Here is a 26432-nt window from a genome sequence, read left to right as displayed (position 1 = left end):
TTGGTTCCTCCATAACTATTTTCATATTAATTCAAATAGTAGTTGGTACTAATTCAAATACTACACTATATAGGATGACGTTAGTAAATAGGGCATTTTTTATGTGCCCCTCTTTGAGGAACTAGAAGTCCTACGATTATGAGTATTTCGACTTCGAAAAATTCGATTGTATGGTGCAAGTAATGAATAATATGTATGCGAAACGTCAATACAAAAGAGTAGTTCGATTTCTTTAAAAAAAATGTCCGAACGAGGCATTTAAAGAAAATAATAAATATTGTATTTATTCGACAGTCTCGCCATCGGCGTACAAGTGGTTAATATATAGCTTAAATTAATAATGGCTATGTACAAGTCTAATTCATTCTACAACTATGTACAAGTCTAGAAGTCGTCATCCTTGAGGATGCAGTCTCTTGCAACCCCCCTTCTCTCCCCGTTTGCGCCCCAGTTTTTCTTTGGTTGAGTGTCATGCCGAGTGTTGTTGCTTAGTCTCGTTTGCTGAAGACTGAGTTCGGTATCGGGTCAATGTGCGATTGACCTTGAAACGTGGAGGATGGCGCCGGTTTTGGTGGACCCTGGAACATGCAGGTCTTCGCTGTCTTCAGCAAGCGGCCATTGTTCGCCGTTCGCCAGTATACTGTGCGGACTGCCTGCTTGCCTGCTACGTAGCTCACTGCTCCACCAATCAGCATCTGGACAGATGATTCAGAAATTGATTAGGTATTGTTAATCGTTGGTCGTTTATACTTTTGGAGGTATGGGTGGAGAAGAGTTGCTCTGATTAATTGGACTTTAGTGTTTTAAATCTTATGTTGTGTACATTGATATTTATTCGGCAAAATTGTTTAACAATTCTAGTGGACGAATGTGCAATGCTACGGGAAAACAATGCAAGTTGTACTCGACTTGCAGCAATTATCAGCTGTCACGAGTAAAGACAGTATAACGATGACTGATTTTACTAATGCTACGAAAGAATTACGAAACTGAAAGAGGCAACAATTAAGCATTGCGAGGAAAATTCTTACGGAAAAATACAAGAAAAATTAGTAACTCTCTAGAAGAATATAGAGGAAGGATTCTCGTTTGGAAGAGGATGGAGTCTTGGAAATTCAATGCTCACCTTTGCGTTATACTGTAGAAATCGACTAGACTGTTCAAGTAGAACCTTAGGCAGTTCTATGGCTGGTTCGCAGAGTTAGAACGTTGAAGTATGTCAACGATCAATGTTGTTGCAGCAGATGTGGTTCGTATGCCACGCTCGTGATCTAGCGACGAGAAACTGTGAACTGACGAACAGACCTCCTCGGTTGGATAATTTATACGATTAGTACGACGTCACGGGGTCGGTGATAAGAGATCGTTCACGCGTCATTCATCGTGATCGCCGAATCCTCATTCGCGTACGCTTCTCGATCTGTGGTGGGGGTTACGTGGGATTTTTAAAGAACGGAGATTTCGATAAACGCCGCGCCGGGGGCCTACTCGTCGCCCACCTATCGATGCATCGTTATCGCATAGTAACCGATCATGTCAGCCAAGTGTGGCGCAATTTCACGAGCCAAAATACGGATTAGAGTCCATGATTATTAAGCAACGCTAAGCGGGAACTTTGTTGACTAGTCCAAACATCCAGAGCATCGACCTTGTTTGCTGTTCGATCACTTCGCTCTCTCATGCACACTCGACTGTCGCTGCGCAAAGAAATTGTTCACTCCCACTATTAGGAAAATCGATGATAATATATATTTCCTTCCAATAATTTTGATGAGTGAAGAATAATGTGACATTTTTTTAAACTCTTGTATTCGCAGTTTCATTCTTTATTTTTGCCATAAATCCAGAACATCCGCAGTCAATTCATTATTTACACACTCTACAGAGGACAAGCAACTCTTCTGTGAATGTGGTTTATTTATTTTAACTGCGTTTCCTGAGAAATAGAACTTCTTGTTTGTTCCAATGACTGTGGTTCTTCACGCACTAAAAAAACTTCGTAAAACGCACTAAAAAGTATGAAATAATTTCCATTTAATTTATGTGAATATACACACGAACTTAAATACAATACAATCTTTTCGGAGGCGGCGCAAAATTGAAAATTTTCGACACTGGAAATTACGAAATCCTTACTAAATGCTTTCACACATATTAATGTATCTTCTCTTCCAATCTACTGATTTCCAAGTTCACCATATTCCAATGAAATCATAATCAGCGGCATCTATCATTTGGAAAATTTTTAATTTAGCGCCGCCCCCGAAAAGATTGTATTATATTTAAGTTCGTGTGTATTCACATAAATTAAATGGAAATTATTTCATACTTTTTAGTGTATTTTTTAGTGCGTTTTTTTAAGCCGTTTTCAGTTTTTTTATAAAATTTTTTTGTTTCACACTTTTTAGTGGAACGAGCAGAATTTGTAGAACACTGTAGGATAGGTTTTCAGTCTTATTGGCTATTTGCAATAAAAATCACAAAGAATGAAAAAATGCAAAATTTACAAAATGCAGAAGGTTCCGTCCTGATTGGTCCATCCATCTCGGCGTAATCGGTGAACATACATAGAAAAAAAGCGAAAAAAGGCACTTACATATTGAATTGAGTAACCTTTTCCTTTTTCGAAGTCGGTTAAAAATTAGAATGAGATGTTCTTGCTTACAAACAGTATTTTTAGTGTTCCCATTAAATTTTTTATTTCTATCAAGCTAGTATTATCTGAACAGGATGATATTTTCCCAAGGAACAACAATGTTTCGTAGAAATATATGGCACAATTAGCAAGCGGAAATTTTAACCGAGACCTTGATATATACAATCCGCTTGAGGCCACACGCGAAAACATCGCGATATTTTTTCTGTTCTCGGTATTGTAACGACCATTATCGGTTGTTTATGCCGATACCGTTGTTCCCATTAAATTACGAAATAACCTAACGTTCGTGTGCAACTCAATTTCTCCGTTTCGCCTCGCGTCAGGTGATCTATGATACATCGATTCGGGCAAACACAGTTAATCTTGTGCACGCATTTCTCTCTCGGCACCGCGACGAATCACTTGGTTTGCCGAATGCTTGCAAATATTCGTCGCTGCTCCAGATACGCGGAAATCATTCAACAATTTTTCCATCGGCTGCGTGCACCATTTGCGACGTAGCTCGTTTGCGGAGCATTAATTGCGAATCTCTGTGCAATTAATGTTTTTGCGCTGAGAAAAATGCTCTCTTGACGATGCGATGAATGATAAGTATCTTGTGGATTTTTGCGAATTTATGGTTTGTCTTGGTAAATGAATGTTTAAGTCGTTGTGGAAGATATACGGTACGTACTAATTTTTAGAGAACAATGAAAAGCATCTTAAATTGAAAGAAGAAAGGACTGGAGAATAATAATCTGAAACGCTGTTTGTTTAACATGTCCGACTTGTCAATTAACCCTAATCACAGAAAAATAGCGTTGAAAAATTTTAATTTGCGTATAGATGCGCGGTCCAGTGATACATTTCGCGCGTACCCACTTTGTTTCGTCAGCAACGGGATACGTCGTCATATATGTAGACGTCAAACGGATGCTCCTTGATGCAATCTTTTTCTTGCGTCTCATAATATTTGCGAACTATTAATTTGCTTCCTATTTCGCCGAACATTATTAGTGTTTCATCAGCACGTGAGAAACACAAGCATCGTTCATGTGCCATTTCAACATTAGCAATTTGCGGTTACCTTGTCAAACACGGTTGCATCTAAAATTATGCGACTGATGTAACCCAAGAGAATTTTCCTCGCGATAGGGAAGCTTAGCGTTGTTAGAAGGAGTTCTGGGAATCTAGGACGTCGTACAAACGCTCAGCAAAGTCCTTCTGTAAATTCACAGTTTTATCATACTACTCTTCTCCGATAGTTTCTTATCAAATAGCCACGCGCGGTGCACTTGATTCGCTCGAATCGCATTGGTCTCGAACGTCTCGATCATCTGATCCGGGTCTCGGTCCGCTGATCCAGGTGAGCTGGAAAATTCGTGGCACTCCAACGTGCCGATCGATCGCCTCCCGATTATTTTCGCGACGTTATTTATAGTTCTCTCCTCTTATCCTCGCGTAAAACTCGTAACGAGCCTTATCGAACGATGTCCATCTTCGAGTGCAGTCTTATCGGTTAATCGTACGTATCGTGGATTTAATCCAACCCAAGGATCATGCTCAGTTTCTTTCTTTTCTTTCTTGTGTCGCTGGCTACTCGGAAAATACCACTATACGAGATTATCACTTTCCGCTGGAAATGAAAAATAATTTTCATTCGAGCAAGGTTGCCGAGGTTCGAAGGGCAGATAGAAGAAATTCTCGCGTACGCCTGGCCTGGAAAAATTCAAATATCTTCGCTCTTTATTGCTAAATGTCTAAACTTCTTACCATTTATTAAATTCTTTCGTTTTAGGCCGATTACGTCAGCCCCGCAAGCTTGATAGCATTGATAAGAGCTCATAGAAGCGGGAGGACGCGGATCTCTTCCTCCCGGGAGAATGAAATTTTAATGGCTGTTGACTGAGATGTACGTATCCGTAATCTTTAGTACTGTTGCTTCTTTTTATGCTGCATTGTACTTTGCTGCAGATGCGGGCAATTAAGTGGCGTTGAACGGAAAATTAATTCAAGTTAAATTGACGAGTCGATTTCTGATGCGCCTGAATTGTTTTCTTTATGTACATCTAATAGTCTAGTATACATAAGATCAATTTGTTCTTTTGAATAGTTCATTAAAGTCGAAGTCTCATCCGACCAACAAATTACCGTCTTTTGTACTTTCCAATCTTCCTCCTCTTATCAGGAAAAAGTTTCCTGCAATTAATCTCGAAAGATCAACGTAGCAGACAGCGAAGCCCCTGATGAAAAATTTCCCGACTTTTATCTTTTTGCTAACAGGAAAGTCAATGCGGAAAGTCACTTGATCCAGGGATCAACCCTTGGAAGTCTGGGAAAGGAATTTCTTCAGACTTTCAGTTTTTTAAATTGTTAATTAGAATTTTAACGATACTATATGAGTCTTCTCGAGAAAAATTGTCTGTATATCAATCTTCTCTGCGGTATTACAATCTAATTGGAAATATACATCGAAAATAAAGTTGACAGTATCAGAAATTAATAATTCCATAAATTGCTGCGCCTGTGCAGGGTTCTTCGCAGAAGTAAGACGCGGAATGAATCGCGGAAGAGGAGTTAGGCGTTCTTCCCGCACTTATCAGAGCTCCGCACGTTCCTCGTGTTCCGAAGAAAGTTCCACCAGCAGAACAGCCAATGGAAAATTTGTCAGAGCTTGCTGATCCGCGAGTTCATCGGGGCCGTGCGGTCTGCCTATGTAATTCCTGTCGCCGTTCGACGCAAAAGTCGACTGCACTGCGTTATCCGTGGATAATACGCAAAACGCGTAACCAGGGTGGAGAGGGCGAGCAACATGGAAGTTGCATGATTCACGTGAATATCTCGTGGCGTCGCGAGGTGAAGCTAGCAGACGTCGTGATCGCGATAGAACGATCGCGAATTGATAACGGTCTGGAGTATTCCCGATAACCACTCGCAGGCGATAAATTCGCTGTAGTCCCGACCATTCAATCACTAAAAAATGATTTCTCAATTTGTCAACTGAAAATGAAGGACATTCTTGCTGCCTAGATCTCCTGAAGCCTCTGGATTTCAAATCTCCGCAGCTTTGAAAGAAATTACGTAAACGTAGACAGTCCTAAATAGTGGTATCTTCGCTGGGGGGCAGGGTATACTGTTTGATTGAAGATATCTTATCACTATAGGTACACAAGTCTCTAGACCACTTCGGCTTCGCGTGGCCCGTGTTTTCGGATCTATAGACAAAGTTCAAGACACCGTTGCCGCCTCTCCATTTGATCGAGGATCGAGTTTGATCAACCGTCTGAAACGCTGGGAGCTGATAGGAGTAATCATCAATGTTGATTGAACATCGATTGTTGAGTTCTACGATGTGGCGCAATTCTGTGGAAGAGAATCTTGATTTTAACACACGCTTCCATATAATTGATAAAATAATAACAATTACTCGAAGTACACTTGAACGCTCTTAGCATTTATTAAATACAAAGACATTTAGCAACGTTGGAATTGTTTCGAATTACAGTGCTTTGGAGAAGACAATCGTGTGCTACAGATTGAGCGTCTGCAGCTCTAGTTTCTGCATTGCGGTTTAAAATTTTTATTGCCGTCTTCTGGGACAGTTTTGATCAAGTTCTATTATTGTAATATAATTTCTCATTGAATTGTCAGAGGTCTTCACGGTTAAATCCATTGAGCGAGTATCTCAATGCCCGGAGATACGGTTCCAATTATTTCCAGAACAAAGCAGGTGACGCACCGTTATCAACGGGAATTAACCAGTCGCCGAGGGTCCTTATCAGATGCACGGTGTTACGTGAGCCCAGGACATTGTTATTGTTCCCAGCTCGAGGAGAACGCGTGGCAGAGAGTTCGTTATCGTCAACGCGGCTCGTGCTCGCTGCCAAACGGTGGGAACGAAGCGTGGATCATACGAGCCAGCATCGCGACACTGGTGCCACTACGTCTGCCATCGACAGCCTTCTTATCGCACGTAGATTCGACTTAATCTTATAAAATCGACGCGATCTTTCGCTTTACAGACAGAGCGCGAGGCTAACATATCGAATTTTTCCACCTGCTGTACTGTCACGCTTCCGTCCATGCAATTATCTTGATCCACTGTCAATCCCATGTTGGAGGTTTTCAATCCCCGTCCATTGGCAATCTTGTTTGATCGAGACAAAATTCAATTGATCCAATTCGAAATTGAAATTGTTTGAAGAGATTGAATACAACCTTCGATTACTTGTACGCACACACGATTCGAACTTCAAATCGCCATAACTTCGTCGTTTTTGAGAATTCAGGGATACCCTTCTGGAAACATATTCACAAAGCCTCATTCTTTGTGCATCTATAAAGAGAAAAATTCTATAGGTTAGAATATTCTCTTAATTATTAAAAGTTAATTAATTTTCGCCAATACTTGGAAGGAGCGAGCAGTAGACTTGGATATTCTTCTTCTTCCAGAACGAAGTTCACTCTCCTATCTCTCAATTATTTATCTCGTTAATCCCTTACTTACGGTCGGTTCTAAGTATAGCGATATTGAAAGAACGTCCGTCTCATCTTGTCAGATAATAATTCAAGCTTAAAAAACAATTAAGCTTGACTGTTTACAAATATAGGAAAAATAATGGTGATCATCAAATTCCTCAATTTACGTCGCTCATTTTTCGATGTCCGTATAATTATCGATCAAGGTAGCCACGTTTTCCCGAGCATCCTGAAAAAAGCTTTCCTCTAGCAACCCTTCTCCCAAGTAGTGATGCACGAAAGCCTTTTTCCCGTACATCACATCGAATTTCTGTAAGAGCATGCTCCACGTCTGTTTGATGGCAGTGTTATTGCTCAGCATAGTGACTGTTCTCTTCGAGTTAGCTATATCTCCACCGGGAACTGATATGGTGGGCTGATCATTGATTCCTACCTGTGGATTATTTAATTTTATTATTATGTCACTTATATTTAGCTCCTTGTAGATCTTAATTGAATCCTTCATTGATCGTACGAATCTAAATGCTTCCCTCAAATCCACTCATTGAACCTACTTCAAATTCAGCCCTTCATATACATCCCACAGGTGCTTTGAAGCATCACATCCAATGAAATCCAGCCACAAATAACATTTATAATTTCTTGTTCTCAATTTAATTTAACTTGAATCAAAATACCACTGCAGAATTTGATATAGAAAATAGAATTCTCGCCTAGAGTTACCTTCTCACACATCGTGCCTTTGAACCTTTACTTCAAATTTAGCACTTTATCTACACGGTCTAAAGGTACTTTGAAGTGTCGCTTTGATTGAAATGCTTCCACGAGCTACATTCAATTTTCTGCTCCAAATTTAATCGAATTTAGATCAAAGTACCAGAAAAGAATTTAAGATCAAACGATTTCGGAAAACGTTATGAATGACATATCGATTTATATGTTTGACGTGACACTGGTGAAAGATTAGTTACTAGAAAACGACTGAACCATGGACCCAGACGCCGCGTAATTTTTCTAACAATTGCGCAAGTGTTTGTCAACAATATCTGAGCACCTTGAACCCTGTCGGACTCCAGTCGACGAATTGAATGGACTTTTTCCCTTTCAACGACGCGATTGCATTATTGACATCACTGGGACTTACTTCGCCACGGTATAGCAAACAACAACTTGTATAAGCACCACTGCGAGGATCGCATTTTATCATCTGCAATTTGGTAGTCATTCAGTTAAACAAATAAAGAACAATTTCACGTAACATTCAAGAAGCTTCAATTAGCACCTGGTTCGAGGGCTCGAAACAATCATACGTGATCTGCTGCGTGCTCAACTCTGAATGAAAAGCCATTCTAGGGCTTATCAGTGGAGCACACGTGGATAGACAATAATGAGCCCTGGGAAAAGGTATTAGGTTCGTTTGTAGTTCGTTCAGGTTCAAGTTCACGGATCCTTGGAACCGAATCGAAGCTGTGATGCTGGAAATTACTTGAGCGAGGATCCTGTTCAGGTTTGAATATTCTGCGTCTACGAGTTCCAAGTTCCTGAATGTGGGCGATAAAACAGTTATGAATAGACTGCAGAATTTATTTATAACAACGTTGAGTGATTGGAATTTGTTTCCAGTTGGTTTCTGTTTCTTGCAATTGATTTTGATACGAGACAATTTTTATTTTTCATAAAAATAATGATAGTATCTATATATATATAGGATAATGCTGATATACTGAACGTATACATATAGCCATTTTATTATGTTTTATTACAGAGGGACGAGTTGAACCTTTCAGAGATGTTGTAAAGAGCTTCGTTATCGGCGAGAAAACAACAATCCACATGTTCCACGCTGCCATGGGTAGCTAAAACAGCGTTGTAAGGCTCGACAATGACAGAGGATAGATTTGGGGCTGGGCAAATTGCAAAATCTACCGTAATGTGCTTCGGAAAATCGCTTGTTAGGCGTTCTAGTAACTTAGTGCCAAATCCTCCTCCAGTTCCACCAGACAGCGATCTTAGAAATTGAAAAATTTTTCCCATTTTTGTTATAAATTCATAAAATTCATAGTCTATTGACTACTTAAGTTCTCAGTGACGTGTTATGTCGCGACGTCGATACCGTTCGTGCGGTGCTACAGACGACATATCTCGCGTGCTTCATTATTACATGGACTTTTTCGAAAAAATGTTACCCTGAAAGCAATGTTTCCGGCTGGAAATGGACAGGAAAAGAATAAAATTGCTTTCAGGGTAACATTTTTTCGAAAAAGCCCATGTAATCACGAAGCACGCGAGATATGTCGTCTGTAGCACCGCACGAACGGTATTGCATCGCGGGATAACACGTCAGTGATCTGTACAAACAGTATCGGCGTCGCGTCATAACTCGTCTGTGACCTTATACGAAATGTATCGATGTCGTGACATAACACGTCCGGGGGAACGAAGTGGTTAAGGAGACTGTTAATTAGATCTCATCGGTGTCCAAATACTTAAAAATCGGCAATACCTGAACACAATAAATCCAGTCGGATTTGAGCAGCGTTCCCAGGTCTTGTAAACGCCATTTACTACCAAATCGATCATCTCGCACCCAATTTGACCATAGCCGATTGCAAAATTGTTCGCAGCATCCTCTTTCCCGGAAATCAGCGAGCGTGCGTTGAACAGGTTGCTATATGGACCTGTTCTGATCTCGTCGATTATCGTAGGCTCTAGATCGACGATTATCGTGCGTGGAGTCCATTTTCTTTGCTGCAGAATTCACTGTTTGTAAAACTTATTTAACAATAGTATTCAGACTTTTAACTTACGCTCAGCTTCGAAAAGAACGTGCAAACGGCAGTGTCCTCAGGATTGTAGCCAGGACAAAAACAGCCGTTAGGTAAAATACCATGTTCTAAACAGAATAGTTCCCAACAGGCCATCCCCAGTTGGGCTCCAGCTTGTCCTATGAAAATTGTTATTACTTCGCCCATTTGATCCATCGTTGATCGGGTGCCTCCCAGGCACGAATTTTCTGTTTTTCGATCGTAACGAGCTTGCAGAGATCATTTTACAGAGTGTCCATCCGATGAGCAGTCACACGAAAGATTTAGTTCATTTCCGAACATTTTTTTTTAAGTTTTTAACGTTCCATTTTATGTATTTTCGAAAGACATTTTAGGTTCAAGCCTTGGAGCTGAAGGCATCAACTTTTGTTGAACAGTATGTCACATTTTTTGGTATAGTAGAGTCGAAGACAATCATTCTTGTTTTATAATCATTGGAACAGAAAGTGTGAGTTGGCTAGTACAAAAAGTGTAGAAAAGTACCGCGTTTCGAGCAGATGTTTTATTGAGCACATTGCATAGTATACAATAAAGTATTCCAAAGGTCTCACGTGTATTTTATGGTAACATTAAAACAGATCAAGCAATGAGTAAATTACACAACATGTAACTGACGGTTAACAACGGTTATACACACACACATACATCGACGCTTTGCCAGCCGACGCGACGATAAACATTTGTCACTTATCCTATATTCGTAGTCTGCCTAAAAACGTTCGAGTGGCAGTACAATATTATATATCGATTCGCAAAAACCGTTCGTCTTAACGCGTAGACGTAGAACCTTGCGAAATGGGGTCGCTACACGGTACCTACAGATGATATGTATTTTGATCCCTTCGAATAGCATCAAACAACGAGTGAACGTAAGTACTACGTTAATGATAGATACGAGATAAATCCTGCCATTGTAAGACGCAAGAATACTCTGATTGTTGTACACTTGAACTTTAATATCCTGTGCCTAGAGACCGAGCGCATCAAGAGGGGAACCGACGTTCGTTTTTTGTACTATTGCGAGTGCTGGTTTGATTTTCTTTGCGGTACTCTGGTCTCGGGTGTCATGGAAGATTCGATAATGGGCAGACAGGGCAGAAAGAAACGGAGAAAACGATTACGCAACGTTTTACGTCGACGAGAAGTCGAAAAGGGGCATCTCAAGGGGAGTAAGAGGTGGCAAAGGCGTGAGACGCATCGAATGAGCATTATCTAATCTGGCGTCGTCGTTCGGATTGACGGAAACAGCGTGCAGTTGCTCTGTCAGTTGACGTATCTCCTTCTCCTTGGCCTCTAACTGGCTTAGCAAGTTGCCAACCAGACTGCGCAATTGGTAATTCACAGTTTTCAGCTCCTCTATCACCGTGCTAGTGTCTTTTGGATACTTAAAAGCCTGGCCATTGTCATCTGGCAATGATATCAGTGTCAACAGGCTATCTTGTTCTTCAATGGTTCTGTATATGGCTTGACGAAGAGATCCATCAAATTTATCGTTAGTTTCCGTCTCTAGCTCATTGGTCACCTGCTTGTTGAGGATCTCCCTCTGCTGGTTTTCCAGTGCGGCTTTGTACTCGTCATACTGAGCTTGTTTCATTCTATACAGGGTGGTAAATCATAGTTAGTAGGGTATATAGAACTTTGGTCGATTAAAGAACCAAGCAATAGTCACCTAACTACAGCAGCCTGTCTTTTGTGGTAGTCCCGTTGCAGTTTCAGAGATTCTAGAGTAACCAGAGAATGGAACGAGTTGATCACAGTTGGAGGAGTTTGACTAGATAAGCTGGAGGTCTTGAAGTGAACGTAGTTAGACTCGAGTCGAGAGTGTGCCTCCCCTAGGAGACTGGCCACTATTTCATGACACTCTGCTGCCTCCTTGAATCGTCCCTCTTGCAACAACGCTTCCGCTCTCCTTTGCCTTTCGTGAGCCTGTGGCAGAGAAAACATTACGCTAATACCTGCATCAATGGAGAAGGAACAATGTTACGGGCCTGTGTACAGTAGCTTTTGCAATAAAGCAAAGAACTGAAAAGTAGCAGACGACGTTTGAAGAGTCAATATTGAGACGATGTAGCTTGCACAGTAACATACTCGGGCAAAATCTGTCGGAACGCCTTGTACAAACGAGCACAGTGAACGATGACTAACAATCACGATACCGATAAATTATTAACACGCAGGGTGGAGACAGAAATTGCTGTTCCCGCGGGCCGATAAAAGGCTCGACAATACGGGACGACCTCTTACCGCGTTCAAGATTGAAGTCTCCATGGCTGATCAGCTGATCGAATGACAGAACGAAAACAGAGAGGCAACATGTGGGTTATTTTCTGCAAACGTACGTCGGGGAAAACTTACGGCGGATGTACCGACCGAGTTTAAAAATCATTGATCGTCGGCGCCAGAGAAGATACGAGCTGATACGAGAGTGCTCACGCCCGGAGTCTTCTCTGCCTTCACTTTTATTAGTATGTATAGACCAGTATAGACAGAGATAGAGCATTCCCACTGATTCCCACTTTTAGCATGGAACAGAACCTATACCCAGATCACAGACAAGTCTAAGCACAGACGAGATATAGGAATAGACCTGATACCCAATGTATTTTGGTGTACTTCGGTTGTGGGGCGTTAGCGCCCCAAAGAGACCCCATTACCATTCAGTGTCAACACCCAACGTTACCGATAAAACACGATTTCCAAAGAGTGGAGATAGCGCATTGGATTTCCGATACGACGCGGCGCACATTTTGTTGTAACTTTTTATCCAAAAAATATATCGAAGCGAACGTACAACTAAAATTTTTTTTTAAAAACCGGACTCTTCATGGTAAAACATGTTTTATATTTTTTAAATAATTTTTTTCGTTGATTTTTAAAGTATAGTCGGATAAGATAGTCCAAAGGGCCCCCCAAACTCAACAAACAATTAAGAAAATTCATGAATATTCTACCTAATAGTACACATGACTGAGATTTTTTCAGATTTTTCGGATTATGCAAACACGTTTAAAAAAATTGAAAAATCTCCAAACATTCAAAAAGATGCATATTTCGTATTGAAATTGTAGAGATACCTGCAGAGATAGTTGTAGACTTTAATCGTAGACTTTTAATTATACAAATAATTGTAGAGATAGTTTAATTGACTCGATTTTGAGTCAATTCTTTGAGTCAATTTTAGAATGTCTTCCCGGAGGAGTGTTTGGATGTCCGAGTTCTCAAATTGAGGGTGAAGAATAACACTTGTTTTCGAATCGATAAAACATTCTAATAATATACCTATTAATTTATGTTAGCGATACATCCAGTTCAATATTTAAATACTCTGACATTCAAATGTTTGGTTGGCTCTTCATTCAAGATTATTTAGATGTAGAATTAAAATCCTCGCTTATATAATAATACGAATAAAATAGTGGCTCAGTCTATCGAAGGACTATGTCTCGAATTCTTAGCAATTCCCGGGCTCAGCTTCGACGACTGTACCGATTTCATCATAACAGGAATCGCCTTTGAGACTATCGCGGGTGGCTTGATCATCGACACGCGTCCAGGCGTTTTTGTCATTGTACGCGACCTGGAATAGAAAAAGGCAACACGATGAAATTAGCTTTACGAAAGTGGAAAAGAGAAAAATCGATAAAAATAACAAGTAATGGCATACTTATTTGATAAATTCGATTCAGGCGTAACAGTGGGTTTGGTCACATTGTACTTTTTGTCGTTTGGCAATTTCTGTCCGATATCGATAGGTTTTGATGGCAAAGAGAAACTCGAACTCGACGAAGGAATATAAAAGCTGCGGCGTCGCAATGGCGCCTTCACATTCTCTTGCTCACTTTGCATGCTTCTTTTAGTTAACGAAGGAGCAATTAGATTGCTAGCACGCGGTGTTCTTGACGTCTGCAATGAATTCTTCGGTGTTTTTGACGTCTGCAATGAATTCCTCGGTGCTGGTTTCACCCATGCTTGCCTTTCAATTGTAAAATGGCTCGAACTTGACGTCGGTTTGACGCCACTGATCGTGTTTGATCGCGTTTGCCTCATAGGAGAGACGATTGCGGCAGACGAAGTTTTCGCTGGTGCTGATTTCACGGATGCACAGTCGTCTGTTGGAAGAACATTGACAATTATCTTTCAGTTATAGAGGAAATTCAGAGCGAGGAACAGTTAACAGCGGCATTAATAATTTATGACAAAAATGAATAGATCAACTGCATAACAGTAAAAACATTCAAAGAATTAACAAGTTCTTCTGTATTACATTTGACTCATGTAATATGTTAGCTCCTGTATGTTAGTAGAGCAAATGTAAAACGGTAAAAACATTCGAAGAGTTTATAGGTACTGTTGTATTACATTTAAGGGTATGTGTCTCAGAAAGGAACGTTTACTATAAAAGAAACGATTACCCTGATTAATAGAACCGCCAACCGAAGCAACCGACTTCTCTGCCAGCATTTTCAGAGCCTTTTCTAAATTGATCTTGGCTCCCCTTATATACTCTGCCAAGTTTTTCGAATTGTCTTCGTCCGCGATGGAAAGCTGCCCCAAAGATTGCGATAATAATTCATCTGGCACAGTGGGAGAGCTCGTAATTTTCGGTGGCGATGGTCGTGGTTCTCCTTCCACGCTTCTGGTATCAATGTCAATGTCCCATGTCCTCTGTCGTTGCAAAACTCGCTGCTTTGGTTGAGACGGAGACGAGTTTCCTTCTTCGTGTATGGAAAATCTCTGCAACACATTGCAATGTTTCCCTTTCTGTTTTTCCAACTTCTACTCGGCCGTGGACACGATACTCACCGAATTCCGTAAACAGATTTCTGGTTGTGTGTAACTGCGCCAGACGCCGATCTCCTTTCGCAAATTCACCTGTGTATATTTGCTATCGTTCGACGCTGTGCTTGAACGGGAGATGTTCAAACTTGTGTCTGTGTTACGATTCATGTCTGGTGCGCGAGTGATCATTTCGAATAATCTCTGCGACACGTCTCGCAAAACTCGAGTAACATCTTTTGGCAAAGAGGGCAGCAGATTGCTGCCGGTTTCCTCCACGTTGCGCGCGATATTGTCCTGCAACCGATTCGACACAAAAAATTGATATAATTAAACGTATACGAATAGAGTACGTCGTCACTTTCAAAGTAACGTGTCCTCTTTATGATAACTAAATTCACACGACAAAACTTGGATCTAAATTCCTCGTCTTGTAGCAGCCATTTTAAATTACTAATTGTTCATTTCGGATTCAATAAGAAGACCAAGTTGATCTTATAGAAGTAGGTTTGAAAATATGTAGATAACAATTAACTCCTCGCAGTGATTTATGAAAATATTTGCATAAATAAAAATTTGTGAATAATTTCGAAAATATTTCTGTTTTCTTGGTCTTGATCATTTTGAAGATCTCAGGGCTGGAATACTTAATGAATTACGTACTGTGCTTCCGAGGGGAGCAGTGCCACTGATGCTCCAAAAAGACGCGTCGTTGACACGATCGGGTTTAGGACATTGGCACGTAACGTCTCCTAAGTTTAAAATCGCCTTCATTTTGGAGGTGCCGCACTCGATGGTAACTTTCAGGACGCCAGCCTGAGACGTTGAGCTGCTCGTCTCGTCATTTTTTTTATCGTCATTGTCGCTACATAACGAGAGAAGTTTAAATCCAATCGCTTGAAGAAAACTGGCTAGGATCGGCACATCGAGCCTCGACTGGCTGTTGTGCTTCAAATCGTCGTTTGAATCGGTGTTTGTTTGTTGCATCCCGCTTATCCATCTGAGCACCCACTGATAAAACTTTCTTTGTACACTGGATTGGGATGCAATTTGATTGCCGAAAGAACACGTGCTGGACTCCATCGTGGACAGACATCAACTGAAAAGAAACGGTAAACACATTCTTCCCAGGCTTCTTTTCAAACTTTTTCACCTGCCGTGTCAACAGTTCACCTCACGGCGAATGTAAACATTGCTAGCGACACTGATTGGAGCATTGGTTCGTTATAATCAGAAGGCTATATATACAGTATGCAGGAGTCATATTTCAATTTTTAGTTTAAATTCCTAGCCGGTAAGGGCAAAATTAACTCGATTATTAGATTCTTTCAGACAATTGTAGAATGTATTGCAGCAGGAATTAAATTGCAGCCAAATTAAAGGCAGAAGATCGCAGTATAACATAAAACTAATATGGGTATAAAAGAAAGTTTGAAATAATGTCGAAAAATTTACTAATTCCGAAAATTAAGACGCGGATAATCTTACTCGTGTTAATACAAAAATCGAACAAACCAACTTGAATAATACGTATGTATTTTACAATGAATATATAAAGACAATGTAATAAAAAAGCATATCTGCGTATATATTTATTGAACTACCGATTTTTTCCGAACATGTCGTAGAGTTATACTATTGCATTTTCCTGCCATCTCCTTCGCTATCATATTCTTCATTTTTTTTTTCCATTTTCGAGGTTTTCGAAAAATTTTCGGCCTTCTGGCTTGTCGTTGACTGGTACAACTGAATTTTCGAAAATCTTTCGACTGTCTGGCTTGTCGTTGAGTTGTACTACTGAATTTTTGTACCACCTCTTTTGTTATCGCGTTCTATATGCAATATAGAACAAAATTGAATATTAGACAATATAGAATATTCAGTTCTTGCTAATAAGCCTAAATGTGAACTATTAATAGTACGGGAGCTCTTAGACCGTGGGTGGCCAACCTGTGGTTCATTGCATACTTATTCTGTTGAAGTAGGCGACATAACTGAATCCATCTGCATATTTTCAACACCTAATCTTATCTCTTTTTCTCCCCTAAATGAAGTACATCTTACCCCTAGACCTATTTTCCAACCGCAACAATGAATGTAAGAATTTGGAAACAAGAGTACGCGGTGCATGTGAACTCGTATGTGAAAAAAATTGACGGATGGTATATAAAAGTTGTCCACCCCTGTCTTAGACCCTCCCAAGATCTGAACAAAAGAGCTCATAACAGAGAATCTCTGCTCATAAATAAGATGCAATGTCTGTTCTCTTTTTTTTTTTATTAATAAACTCTGTTCAGAGCCATTTGAATACAACGGAAAAACGCTGAAGCTAATAGCCACGCGGTAGGTCTATATCAACTGCTAGATGGCGCTGATAAACGACGTTGCCATGAGCGACATCTAGTTATCAACTTGCAACCAACAGTCGGTAACTTTTGGCTAACAGTTTGAGCGTTTCGCCACTGCATGAAACGGCACTGCCTGAACTTAGAAAACTACAGCGATTTTCGATTAATTTGTCAAAGTATGCAGGATGTATTCGAAATTATGGTACAACCGACAGGCTGATGATTCTACATGTTTGTAGTTTGTATCTGACGCTTCGTTTTTGAGAAAATTGGAGTTGAAGTTGAGTGTCTGATCATGACTTCCGATTCTACTTCGCGCAATTACTACGGTACGCGAACTCACCTTTTCAAACTGATTTTTCTAAAAAACGAAGCTGTAGACAAGAAAATGTTACTGTTTCTAATCCACTCCTAAGCCTATTAAATATAAAAACAAGAATACTCTGTTTCTTCAAGGCCATTATTCTCTACGATTACGAAACTATAAAAAAGCAATGTAAATCTCGAAAAATCGATTGCGTTTTCCTGGTGGCAAACCAGGAATTATTTCGTCACACTCGAATATCGTGAGAACGGTCACACCGTGGCACCGATAATACAGATAACAGCCCGGGCGATCGTTAACGAGATCCACAGGCGCGTTACGAGTAAAACATCATTAGATTCTGAAACGGCTTTGCAATCACGGGTCCGTGGTCTCTCACGAGAGTCGAAAAGGAATTGAGCGTGGGCGCGAGGCGATGCCTTTATAGGAATACGAGAATCAACGTGGAAACTTAATTATTCGGGTTATCAGGCGCACGAGTGTGCGTGTGCGCTTTCGTCGAGTGTTTCATCTATTAGAAAATAACGTTGACCTCATCTCTTTCGACGGGAAGGAAACGATTCTTCTTTGCAGCAGAATCTTGTCCAATCCTTTTTCTGCGACCCGTGTCGCTCCGATTCTCGATTTCAAAAGTTCATCGAGGAAAAAGAAGAAAAAAAAGAAACTCTATGCAAAACGATGGAAAAGAGACCAGAGCTGACCTGTATCGCTCTTAAATTTGCGTGGGCGCTGCCATATGTCCGCCGACAGCAATTAATCTCCGCTGGATCGTGAAAAGCTGATCGTTAACCCGTGACGGTGAATCGGTTCGCATGCATTTTCATCGTTCGCGGGGGATACCACCACTCGCTGAATATGGTCGATCGAAATCGCGAATGTGATCGATCAGAGAATGTTTTTAACAATCGGCAAATATGGAAAGTCACCATGGTTTATCACTAAACCTACCACCACCGGTCAAACCGACCGTTTTACAATTATTGAAATAATAAAATTGATTTCGTAATGATTGTATACGTAAATATCTTTAGTAAAGCACTTATTACAATAGGAGCACAAGCCTAAATAAAACAATCTCATTTTATATAATAAATTTATATAATAAACAAAACTTTTAAGTCTCAGCAGGTTTAGTGTTAAGGGAGTAGACTTGTTTCTAGGACTGCAAGGGTGCAAGTTAGATAGAAGATCAATCTAGGCCGCAGTCGCACTCAAAAATTCTGTTTTTACTTTTACGAGACGTAATTTGCATTATTTGGTAGCATTCAGCTGCGCATGTAGCTATTTTCATAAAGCTGCGAAAGCTACATGCTGCCGAATAATGCAAATTACGCTTCGTAAACGTAAAACTAGGATTTTGGAGGGTGATCACGGCCTAGATTGATCTTTTATCTAGCTCTTTTGACTACTAAAAAACCCCATCTTTGCATTATCGAGAAATGAGAAGGCGCATCTCCCACAAGAAACAGGAGCTACTTTATACATATTTATTATTGTAATAAATGCTTGAAGTACGATGATGCCCAGGTAACCTCTCCCGTTGTCTTTCACGAATTAGTGAGTTCCCGGCGGTTGTTTCCCCAGCGCATCAGCCGAGTTAGCGCCCGATTAGTGAGGATACCCACTTTGGAAGCCGAAAAAAGATTCTCACGGTCCAGAGGCCGGCAAAGGGATCGGTGAGAAAGCAAAGAAACGTTTTTCGAGGTGTACAGGTATAACTAAAACGAAGCCTGTTAAGCAACGAGTCATGAAATCCTTCTGCAAATGCTTGCAACTTCGAATTCCGCGCGCGCGCCGAACGGCGAAACTGATTAATGGCGCGAGCGCTTTTCTGAATCCTAATCCTCGTTCAGGATCCCGCGGCGCTGTGTTATGCAACACAGTACAGGGTGATCCTGCCACTGTTCTAAATAATCTCTTTAATCTGCACTCGAGACTTAATTACCAGCAACGTGTATCTAGATCGATTTATTAACTAAGTTAAATTAATAATTATTCTTTAACATAATAAATATTCTGTCATCTATTTTCACGTTTGTAGACAAAACAAAAATTCTGTGTGGTCGTTGGTAGTCTCAGAATGTCATTATGAGATAAAACCCTCTGTGGATGACAGTATTTTAAAACATCAAGAATACTCAGAGAACCAGATGTGGCATCGAAGTCTTGAACAGGGACCAAAAATAACAGTTATTCTAAACTTTTCTACGATAAAAATCATTTTAAACAAAGTGATTATTATTGAAATTTAAAATAATGTACGCAAAATATAAAGAAAAAAATTCGGAGTACTTGGTCGGAGGTTGGCCGCCGAAAGCGCAGACTTATCCGTCCTTCAGCAAGAAATCAGTTCGTCGACCCTCTCCGTTAATGCAGGTAGGAGGGTGAGGGTCGTCTTCCGGTGGCCATTATTAAGACGCCTTGGGTGTAAGTGACAAGATAAAATTCTCCGAAATATATAATGAACCTACAGGTTTGAAACTTCAAGAATTGGTCATACAATCTTAAGATCCTGAAAATGCGTCGTAAGAGGATGAATTTCGATGGAAACGGTGAGGCTGGCGAAGGATCATCGATTGCAGGGTAGGACACCCGTTAGATGGGCAGAGATCGAGCAATACATCTGGCGTCGGTGTTACGCAACCAGGCATAATCCTAGATTACGGCAAATTACATTTTTTTCCGGTGGTGCGCACTCCCATACTGGCATACTCGCATCCGAATCATATATGGAGGCGCTACCCTATCGGATCGCCATCGGGCGCGAGCGATCTGGCATGCGCGGCCGTTCTCGTGAATGGGCACGGCTCGTGGACCAAGCGGCGGCCGGTATGAATGAAATAGTAAATATAATTGACAGAAGGGCAGGCGTGGGCAGGCCAGTCAGAACAGGCGAGCAGAAACAGGCGGAACGAGGTGCAAGACGGGAACGCCGTTTTATACGCGGCAGGCGTAGGATCGAGGTCATCACCTTTCTATCATCCGAAGAGCCTAGATAGCATTTTTTTCTCCTCGCTTCTTTTTTTCTCTCTCTCTCTCACTCTCTCTCTCTCTCTTGCTGTTTCTCTCTCTTCAGCTTGCTCCACCTTCCGTCGTCTTTTTCTCTCTGCCTTTTTAACTGTTTCGATGACTCTCGACCTTGGAGCCACCCTTCGGGAAATACCGACCAGAAGTCACCCTTTCGCGGCGACGTTCCGCTACCCTCTTGCCTTTTTTGCTTGTAAAAAGCAATTATTTAAATTTGCATTCATTTGTTTTTGTACCAACGTTTATATTTGTTGTGTGGCTATGTAGAAGGGCTGAATAATGTTCATCTTTGAAGAGGTCCACGAGGGGATGTCAATTTTAATGGTTCTTGAGATTAATTGCATATTAGACTGCGGATTTTATGCATTCATTTAAGGAAAGTGTGTTATGTTATATATTAATTTGTTTTTTCGAAAGAAGATGCCTGAATTATTACTTCAGGCTTACAACATAGGTGTACAGTGAATAGTTATTATCATTATGAGGGTATCACAGGTATCGTCTTTCGAAAATCACAGTTTTAAGAAGGCATTCCGGTCAACGTTACCCGCAATACCTGTTCTCTTCGATTACACGTAATTTATTAACTTTTTACTGAAAATTATCATGACCCATAAATGGTACGTGACACTGTGAACGCGTTAATTCTACTTGTAGTACTTGTTGTCCTCAATTACGCGAGACTTATTAACTTTTTATTTAAAATCGCCGTGACCCATATATGGGGCGCCGGACTGGAACGTGTTACCGTCAAGTGGACTCGCCATTTTCGTTTAATAGATGGCTTCCTCGGTATTAAAAACATAACGATTCAATCAATCGATTGAATATTACTGAAATTACCTTCCGGCATTAAACAGCCGTACGAGTGTCAAAAAATCATTCAGATAACCATCGATTTTTAACATGGCGCTCATAAGAATGAAACGTTGGTTACGACTTCATTCCTGTCGAGATTATTTTTTAAACAAGATGTGTAAATTCTTTTCTGATGTAATGCAGCCATTGAGAATGTATGTACAGGCTGCAAATTTTATGCACAATTGCAACCCACAAATTAAAGGCATTAAAAACATTTAAAAAATTTGGAAACACTATTGTATCATTTCCAATAACCCATTCGAATTATCAAGAAAATAAACAAAAATCTACGAAGCCTCTGCACCTTCATACCAACGCGCACAATTTTTATTCAGCATAAGAATCTACAGTCTAATAATGTGTTAAAAGAAGCCAGCTTATTGGTGGATCCAAAAAATCATCCTCTTACCCTACAGTTTAGTCGAAACGTTAGATCAGCGAACACATTAATGAAACCACCGCCTTCATTCATGCTTCATGAAATCCCAATGTCCACGGACCGAGTCCGAGCAACTTATCTGGCATAGTATCGCTCGCAGGTATCCAAATCGCAGCGGATACTCGGCGCAGCTGCAAATTGCTCGTTTACCCACACCATCGGCTCCGGTCGAAGCCAACTTTCACGCGACAGCCAATCGTCGGACAGCCGTGAAACCTCGGTCCTTTTACAGTGACCCTAGACCGTGGACTCATCAGCGACGAGCCTCCATTGGTCCATCACCGTTAGACTCTCGATGGCGCAATCGTCTTCGACGGCTCTGTTAATCACCATTTTCCGGGAATTAGCTTTTTTAGAAAATTTTCCATGCTGGCCAATTCTAGAGATGTCCGGCTTCAATCTTTTTATGGGGATCCAGGACCCTTGACCAGAACTTTTTACGGGGTTCTCTATTGCAAGCTCTATTGGATTGATCCTCCATCATCGTTGGACTCCCTGTGTTTCATGTGAAGATCGTGGTTTCCTGGAAACAGGAAGCTTTTTTAAAGGATTTTCGACATCCAACTAGAGTTCCCAATTGGTCCCCACTGTATCATTAAATAAATAGAAACCTAGATCCTTCTACAGTGACCATTTCACCCAGAACTCTCATCAACGACCATCCTCACCATTTCTTCTGGCAACCGGCGTTTGTCTGCGAAGGGTAGCTTTCCTAGAGGATTTCGCCAGGTCGACCGAACACGTCCGTCCATCTGGGAGTCCCAGTTGGTCCCCGGTGCAACATCGGACTGGTAACAGCGACGATGAGGACAGATCCGCCCTCGGCCGCGGGTACTGGCTGGAGAACGTTGAAGGAGAGCCTGCGCCAGTTCTCGGCCGGTCTGCCTTTTCTCTCCTCTCCTCTTCTTTCCTCTCCACTCTCTCGCGTGTGTGCCCCTCTCCGCACCCCGTGCACCCCTTCCCATAGCCGAGTCGTCGAGTGACGACCAAAGACGGTAGGAAGGTACGGTTTCCGGTCGCCCACGCGACAACCTAGCCGGAGCTCTCTCGCGTCAGGCAGCGCGGCGTTGTGAAAATCCTCTCGATTCAGGTGTCCAGATAGCGCGAGCCGAGTGGTAAACCTGGCGCAACACCCCGATCAAGTGGGGGAACTATGCCTCGAGCCAGGACGGAGAACAATTTGTTGATTTCTAGGAGGAAAGGAACGATCGTCCTTTGACCCCTGCGCCACGGAGGTCCTGCGACCACTACTATGTATCATACAGTGAACCACAGTAATATTGAGATACTTTTAAAAAGACGATAACTTTTTTAACATCAGATAATACGACTTGGATACTTTTTGAGAAGTTAGAGCAATTGGTTTACTACAAAACGTGAACAAAATTTTTGAGAAAACTGCAATTGGTCGGAATTACAGAGAAAATACTAGAAGTTGTTGTGAAAATTTAAAAAATACATTTTGTAGATGTGTCAATTATACTGTTAGGAGCATTACTGATCATACACACTTTAAATCAGAATGACTTTTTTATATAAATGGACCAAACGACTTCAATTTCTCTGGAAGCCTAGAAGAATTAGTTCAGTAAATGGCGTCTAAAAAATATGTTGAAAAAATGCATTTGATTGGAATTGTGAACAACAATAGTGAAAATTAATTTTTACGACATTTTTAGCTGGGCCAATAACGAAAATTTAAAAGATGTGTTTGGTCAATCCGTATAAATTGTATACGTTCTGAAAATTTCATTGAAATTGGTTAATTAGTTAATTGGTGTACGAGTTATAAACGATCAAAAGCGGTAAAGATTGCAATTTTTCAAGATTTTCGGTTTTTTTACCACTTTTGATCGTTTATAACTCGTAAACCAATTAACCAATTTCAATGAAATTTTCAGGACGTATATGATTTATACGAGTTGATCGAACACATCTTTTAAATTTTCATTATTGGCCCAGTTAAAAAAGCTGTAAAAATCAACTTTTACTATGTACTGTTTTTCACAACTACGACCAAATGCATTTTCTCAACATATTTTTCAGACGCCATTTACTAAACTAATTCTTCTAGCCTTACAGAGAATTGAAGTCGTTTGGTCCATTTATAAAAAAGTCATTCTGATTTAAAGTGTGGATGACCGCGGATCTTTATGCAAAATAAAAAATGTTTGCATAAAATGATTGCAAGACACAGGAGCCAAATAAAAATTTCATTCTTCTTTTGATTATCTTATTAAGGTGAAACTACTACACTGGTGGCCTTAAATCTTTTCAATACTTCCACTGTTTTAAATTGTACGTACCCATTTTTGTCATAAACGCATAAAATCCGCTGTCCAGTGATCAGTTTTGAAAATTTTGAAAATTTAACATATAACCAGAAAATGTATCTATTCTATAATTCTTTTATCACCGCAAGTTCAAATTCAAAGCTGTTAGAAATTTCAAGAAAGTTCAGTTCAACTTTCTGCGATCACTGACAAAAATTGCCTGGCTTGGAACACGCCGGACCTTCTCAGACGACGTTACGCGTTCCGGTTACTAACTCTGAACGTTTTAAATATATCGAATGTTTATTAACGTGTTTAAATAGCTAATCGATGCACGTACGTGTACGCAAAGGTTCAACATTCTGGCTTTTCTCGTCACCTAGAACCGTGAACCCGATTCATTCCGTTTCGATTGATCGAACACCGAACACTGCCCCAGCAAGTGTTACGTTACAACGGTAGCCGAAGTTGAAGTGAAACTCTTAGAGTATGCATACTAACGAGTCGGAGGCTCACCTGTTTTAGAGCGATAACGCAGTCAGTGATATACATAGTTCGGATTTTAATGAGAGTAGAAAATCAGCTACTTTCTAGCTGATACGTAATTTATAGGTTTGTAGGTACAAAAGAGATTGTGATCGAGAGTTACAACGATCAAAATCAGCTCTCTCGTGAGGCTTTATTCGTGATTGAAAAATCTATTTTTAGCGGGAACAGCCTTTGTACATCCTACATAAATCAAAATTGTACTAAATTCCATCAAATTTCCATTTGGACTGCTACTTCAATTCACATTTTTTAAACAATGATTTATGGAGAGGAGCTAATACGTATAACTTATGGTTGGTCATACAAGAGTTATAATGGTATTTTATGTCTGCAAACATTTTTACACTACATTTTTTTACGTCTGCAAACAATTAGAACTACTATGCCGTTTATAATTTCCTAGATGCGAAAGAAAATTTGTATTCATTGCCTGTCTATATTTGCTTGAATACTTAAATATTGAAAATAAATGAATGAAGCGTTCTATCAATTTCATATCCATAAAATGAAAAAAATGATATACATAGAATGAAATTATTCTAGGTCGGAAGAAATGGTGAATTTTCGAGTGAAAATAGCTCTCCGACTGCAAAGGGTTAAGAATAACTTGGAGAAGTAAACTAAGAAATGAAGGATGCTCGAATCAAGTTTGATAAAGTATTTTTCCGAATGTCCGATGATTCGGGTCACCAGCTGCGAGGGTGTAAGGCATCTGACAGCATTCTCTCTCCGAAGAGAGTCGTAAACGCTTGACTCCCCGGCCGATAATTAGCATTTCGTTCCTCTGCACGGCGCCCGATACGACGTTAACCTACTAATTATTACGTTCGAGCGTTAAACGAGTTGGAAAAAAAACGTCCGGTACGATCTGTGCCCGGAATCATTGTTGATCGAACGGGTTTTTCTGCGCCTCTTAATGTTCACAGCGACGCGACGTGCCACGCACGATTAATGATACGTTTCATACTCATTTTCGTTGATTGTCGATATACGAAATCGATTACCACGGTGCCCCGTGGACGAGTTCGTGGCCGTCATTAGTTAAGATCGGAATAAATTTCGGGTGAAAGTGTGCGCGTCGCGTCTAGGGGCCTCGCGAGAGCTCTTCGGCTCTGGCTCTCCCTCGATCATCGATCCTGTCGGTGATAAATTCACCTGTCAATTAAGCTCATTTCAGCTTTCGGCTGGTTGAGAAAATGGAGTGGACGGTGACGTGCCACGTCCGGTAATTAAAATCCTGCAGACCCCGCTTCGTTTGTAAACAAATCGATCGACGGCACCGCGTTCTTCCGTTGCATCACTGAAATCGTGGTCTAGCTGCATAATAATCCCTCCGCACGATAATCATCCATTGCACGGATAATTACGCACTCTTACCTATTCATGACCTCTCCCGAACCACCTTTCTATATTATTGAGTTCTATATGTAGTATTTCATTTTAAAGTTCTGTATTCAGTTCAATTCGGCCTGCAGCGTCGATAACTCGCAAAACTGAAAATAAAAACGAAGAAAACTTCGGAATTAACGTTCTGTCTGTGTACAGGGTGCAAATGTACTCCAGGCTGACAAAAACGGACATAAAAAGTTGACGAATGAAAAATTTCTTAAAATTTTCTAGTACTTTCTTAAGTATTCTATACATACCTTCAAAGAATATATTAAACAAATATCTTTAAAAACCGCGCTTATATTAAAATGCACTAAAAAGGAGAAAATAAATTTTTCCTGGTTCTCCATAAAATACCGAATCCAGTTAAATGATTAATAATATTATTCCCCAAAATTTTAAGCAATTAATTCAGAATTTGTTCTGTTATAAAATTAGTGTCGGGATAGATAGAAAAATTTAATATAAATTTAAATAAAATCATGACATCAGTGACTATAAAA

The 26432-nt window shown here is 40.4% G+C and overlaps 4 protein-coding genes across 7 annotated transcripts in view; all 4 read right to left on the bottom strand.

Annotated features, from left to right (window-relative positions):
• Positions 1–257: 257 nt before the first annotated feature.
• Positions 258–1311, bottom strand: LOC143216283 (uncharacterized). Its single transcript, XM_076439186.1, has 2 exons — positions 1127–1311; positions 258–695 (listed from the first exon to the last, which is right to left on the bottom strand). Exon 2 carries the CDS (start codon positions 693–695, stop codon positions 489–491), a length of 207 nt encoding a protein of 68 aa, XP_076295301.1. The 5' UTR covers positions 1127–1311; the 3' UTR covers positions 258–488.
• A 4700-nt stretch (positions 1312–6011) lies between these two features.
• LOC143216277 (tubulin alpha-2 chain) lies at positions 6012–10298 on the bottom strand. Of its 4 annotated transcripts, none has more exons than XR_013010534.1 (8): positions 9925–10298; positions 9621–9865; positions 8898–9125; positions 8400–8658; positions 8172–8324; positions 7047–7550; positions 6857–6974; positions 6012–6785 (listed from the first exon to the last, which is right to left on the bottom strand). XR_013010534.1 is itself a non-coding variant. In XM_076439178.1 (6 exons), exons 1-6 carry the CDS (start codon positions 10096–10098, stop codon positions 7290–7292), a joined length of 1320 nt encoding a protein of 439 aa, XP_076295293.1. In that variant the 5' UTR covers positions 10099–10298; the 3' UTR covers positions 6012–7289. The 4 variants fall into 4 exon arrangements, 1 of the variants encoding a protein (XP_076295293.1); XR_013010535.1 differs by having other exon boundaries at positions 6012–6974; positions 7047–7210; positions 7285–7550; XR_013010533.1 differs by having other exon boundaries at positions 6012–6974.
• A 131-nt stretch (positions 10299–10429) lies between these two features.
• On the bottom strand, positions 10430–12374 carry LOC143216280 (nuclear receptor-binding factor 2). The gene is made up of 3 exons (XM_076439184.1): positions 12187–12374; positions 11612–11868; positions 10430–11537 (listed from the first exon to the last, which is right to left on the bottom strand). The coding sequence occupies exons 1-3, from the start codon at positions 12208–12210 to the stop codon at positions 11072–11074; spliced, it is 747 nt and encodes a 248-aa protein (XP_076295299.1). The 5' UTR covers positions 12211–12374; the 3' UTR covers positions 10430–11071.
• Positions 12375–13194: 820 nt separating this feature from the next.
• LOC143216274 (uncharacterized) overlaps positions 13195–26432 on the bottom strand; it is a 57207-nt gene continuing 43969 nt past the window's right edge. The window contains exons 2-6 of the mRNA XM_076439171.1: positions 15382–15817; positions 14746–15015; positions 14355–14676; positions 13607–14051; positions 13195–13519 (exon numbers count right to left, since the gene is read on the bottom strand). Of these exons, the coding sequence (XP_076295286.1) occupies positions 13363–13519; positions 13607–14051; positions 14355–14676; positions 14746–15015; positions 15382–15801 (1614 nt within the window). The 5' untranslated portion in view covers positions 15802–15817 and the 3' untranslated portion in view covers positions 13195–13362. The remainder of the gene's footprint in view (positions 13520–13606; positions 14052–14354; positions 14677–14745; positions 15016–15381; positions 15818–26432) is intronic.

Source organism: Lasioglossum baleicum, chromosome 15 (genome assembly GCF_051020765.1).
Source record: "Lasioglossum baleicum chromosome 15, iyLasBale1, whole genome shotgun sequence".
NCBI classification, from domain to species: domain Eukaryota; kingdom Metazoa; phylum Arthropoda; class Insecta; order Hymenoptera; family Halictidae; genus Lasioglossum; species Lasioglossum baleicum.
This window is presented reverse-complemented; position numbering and strand designations above follow the sequence as displayed.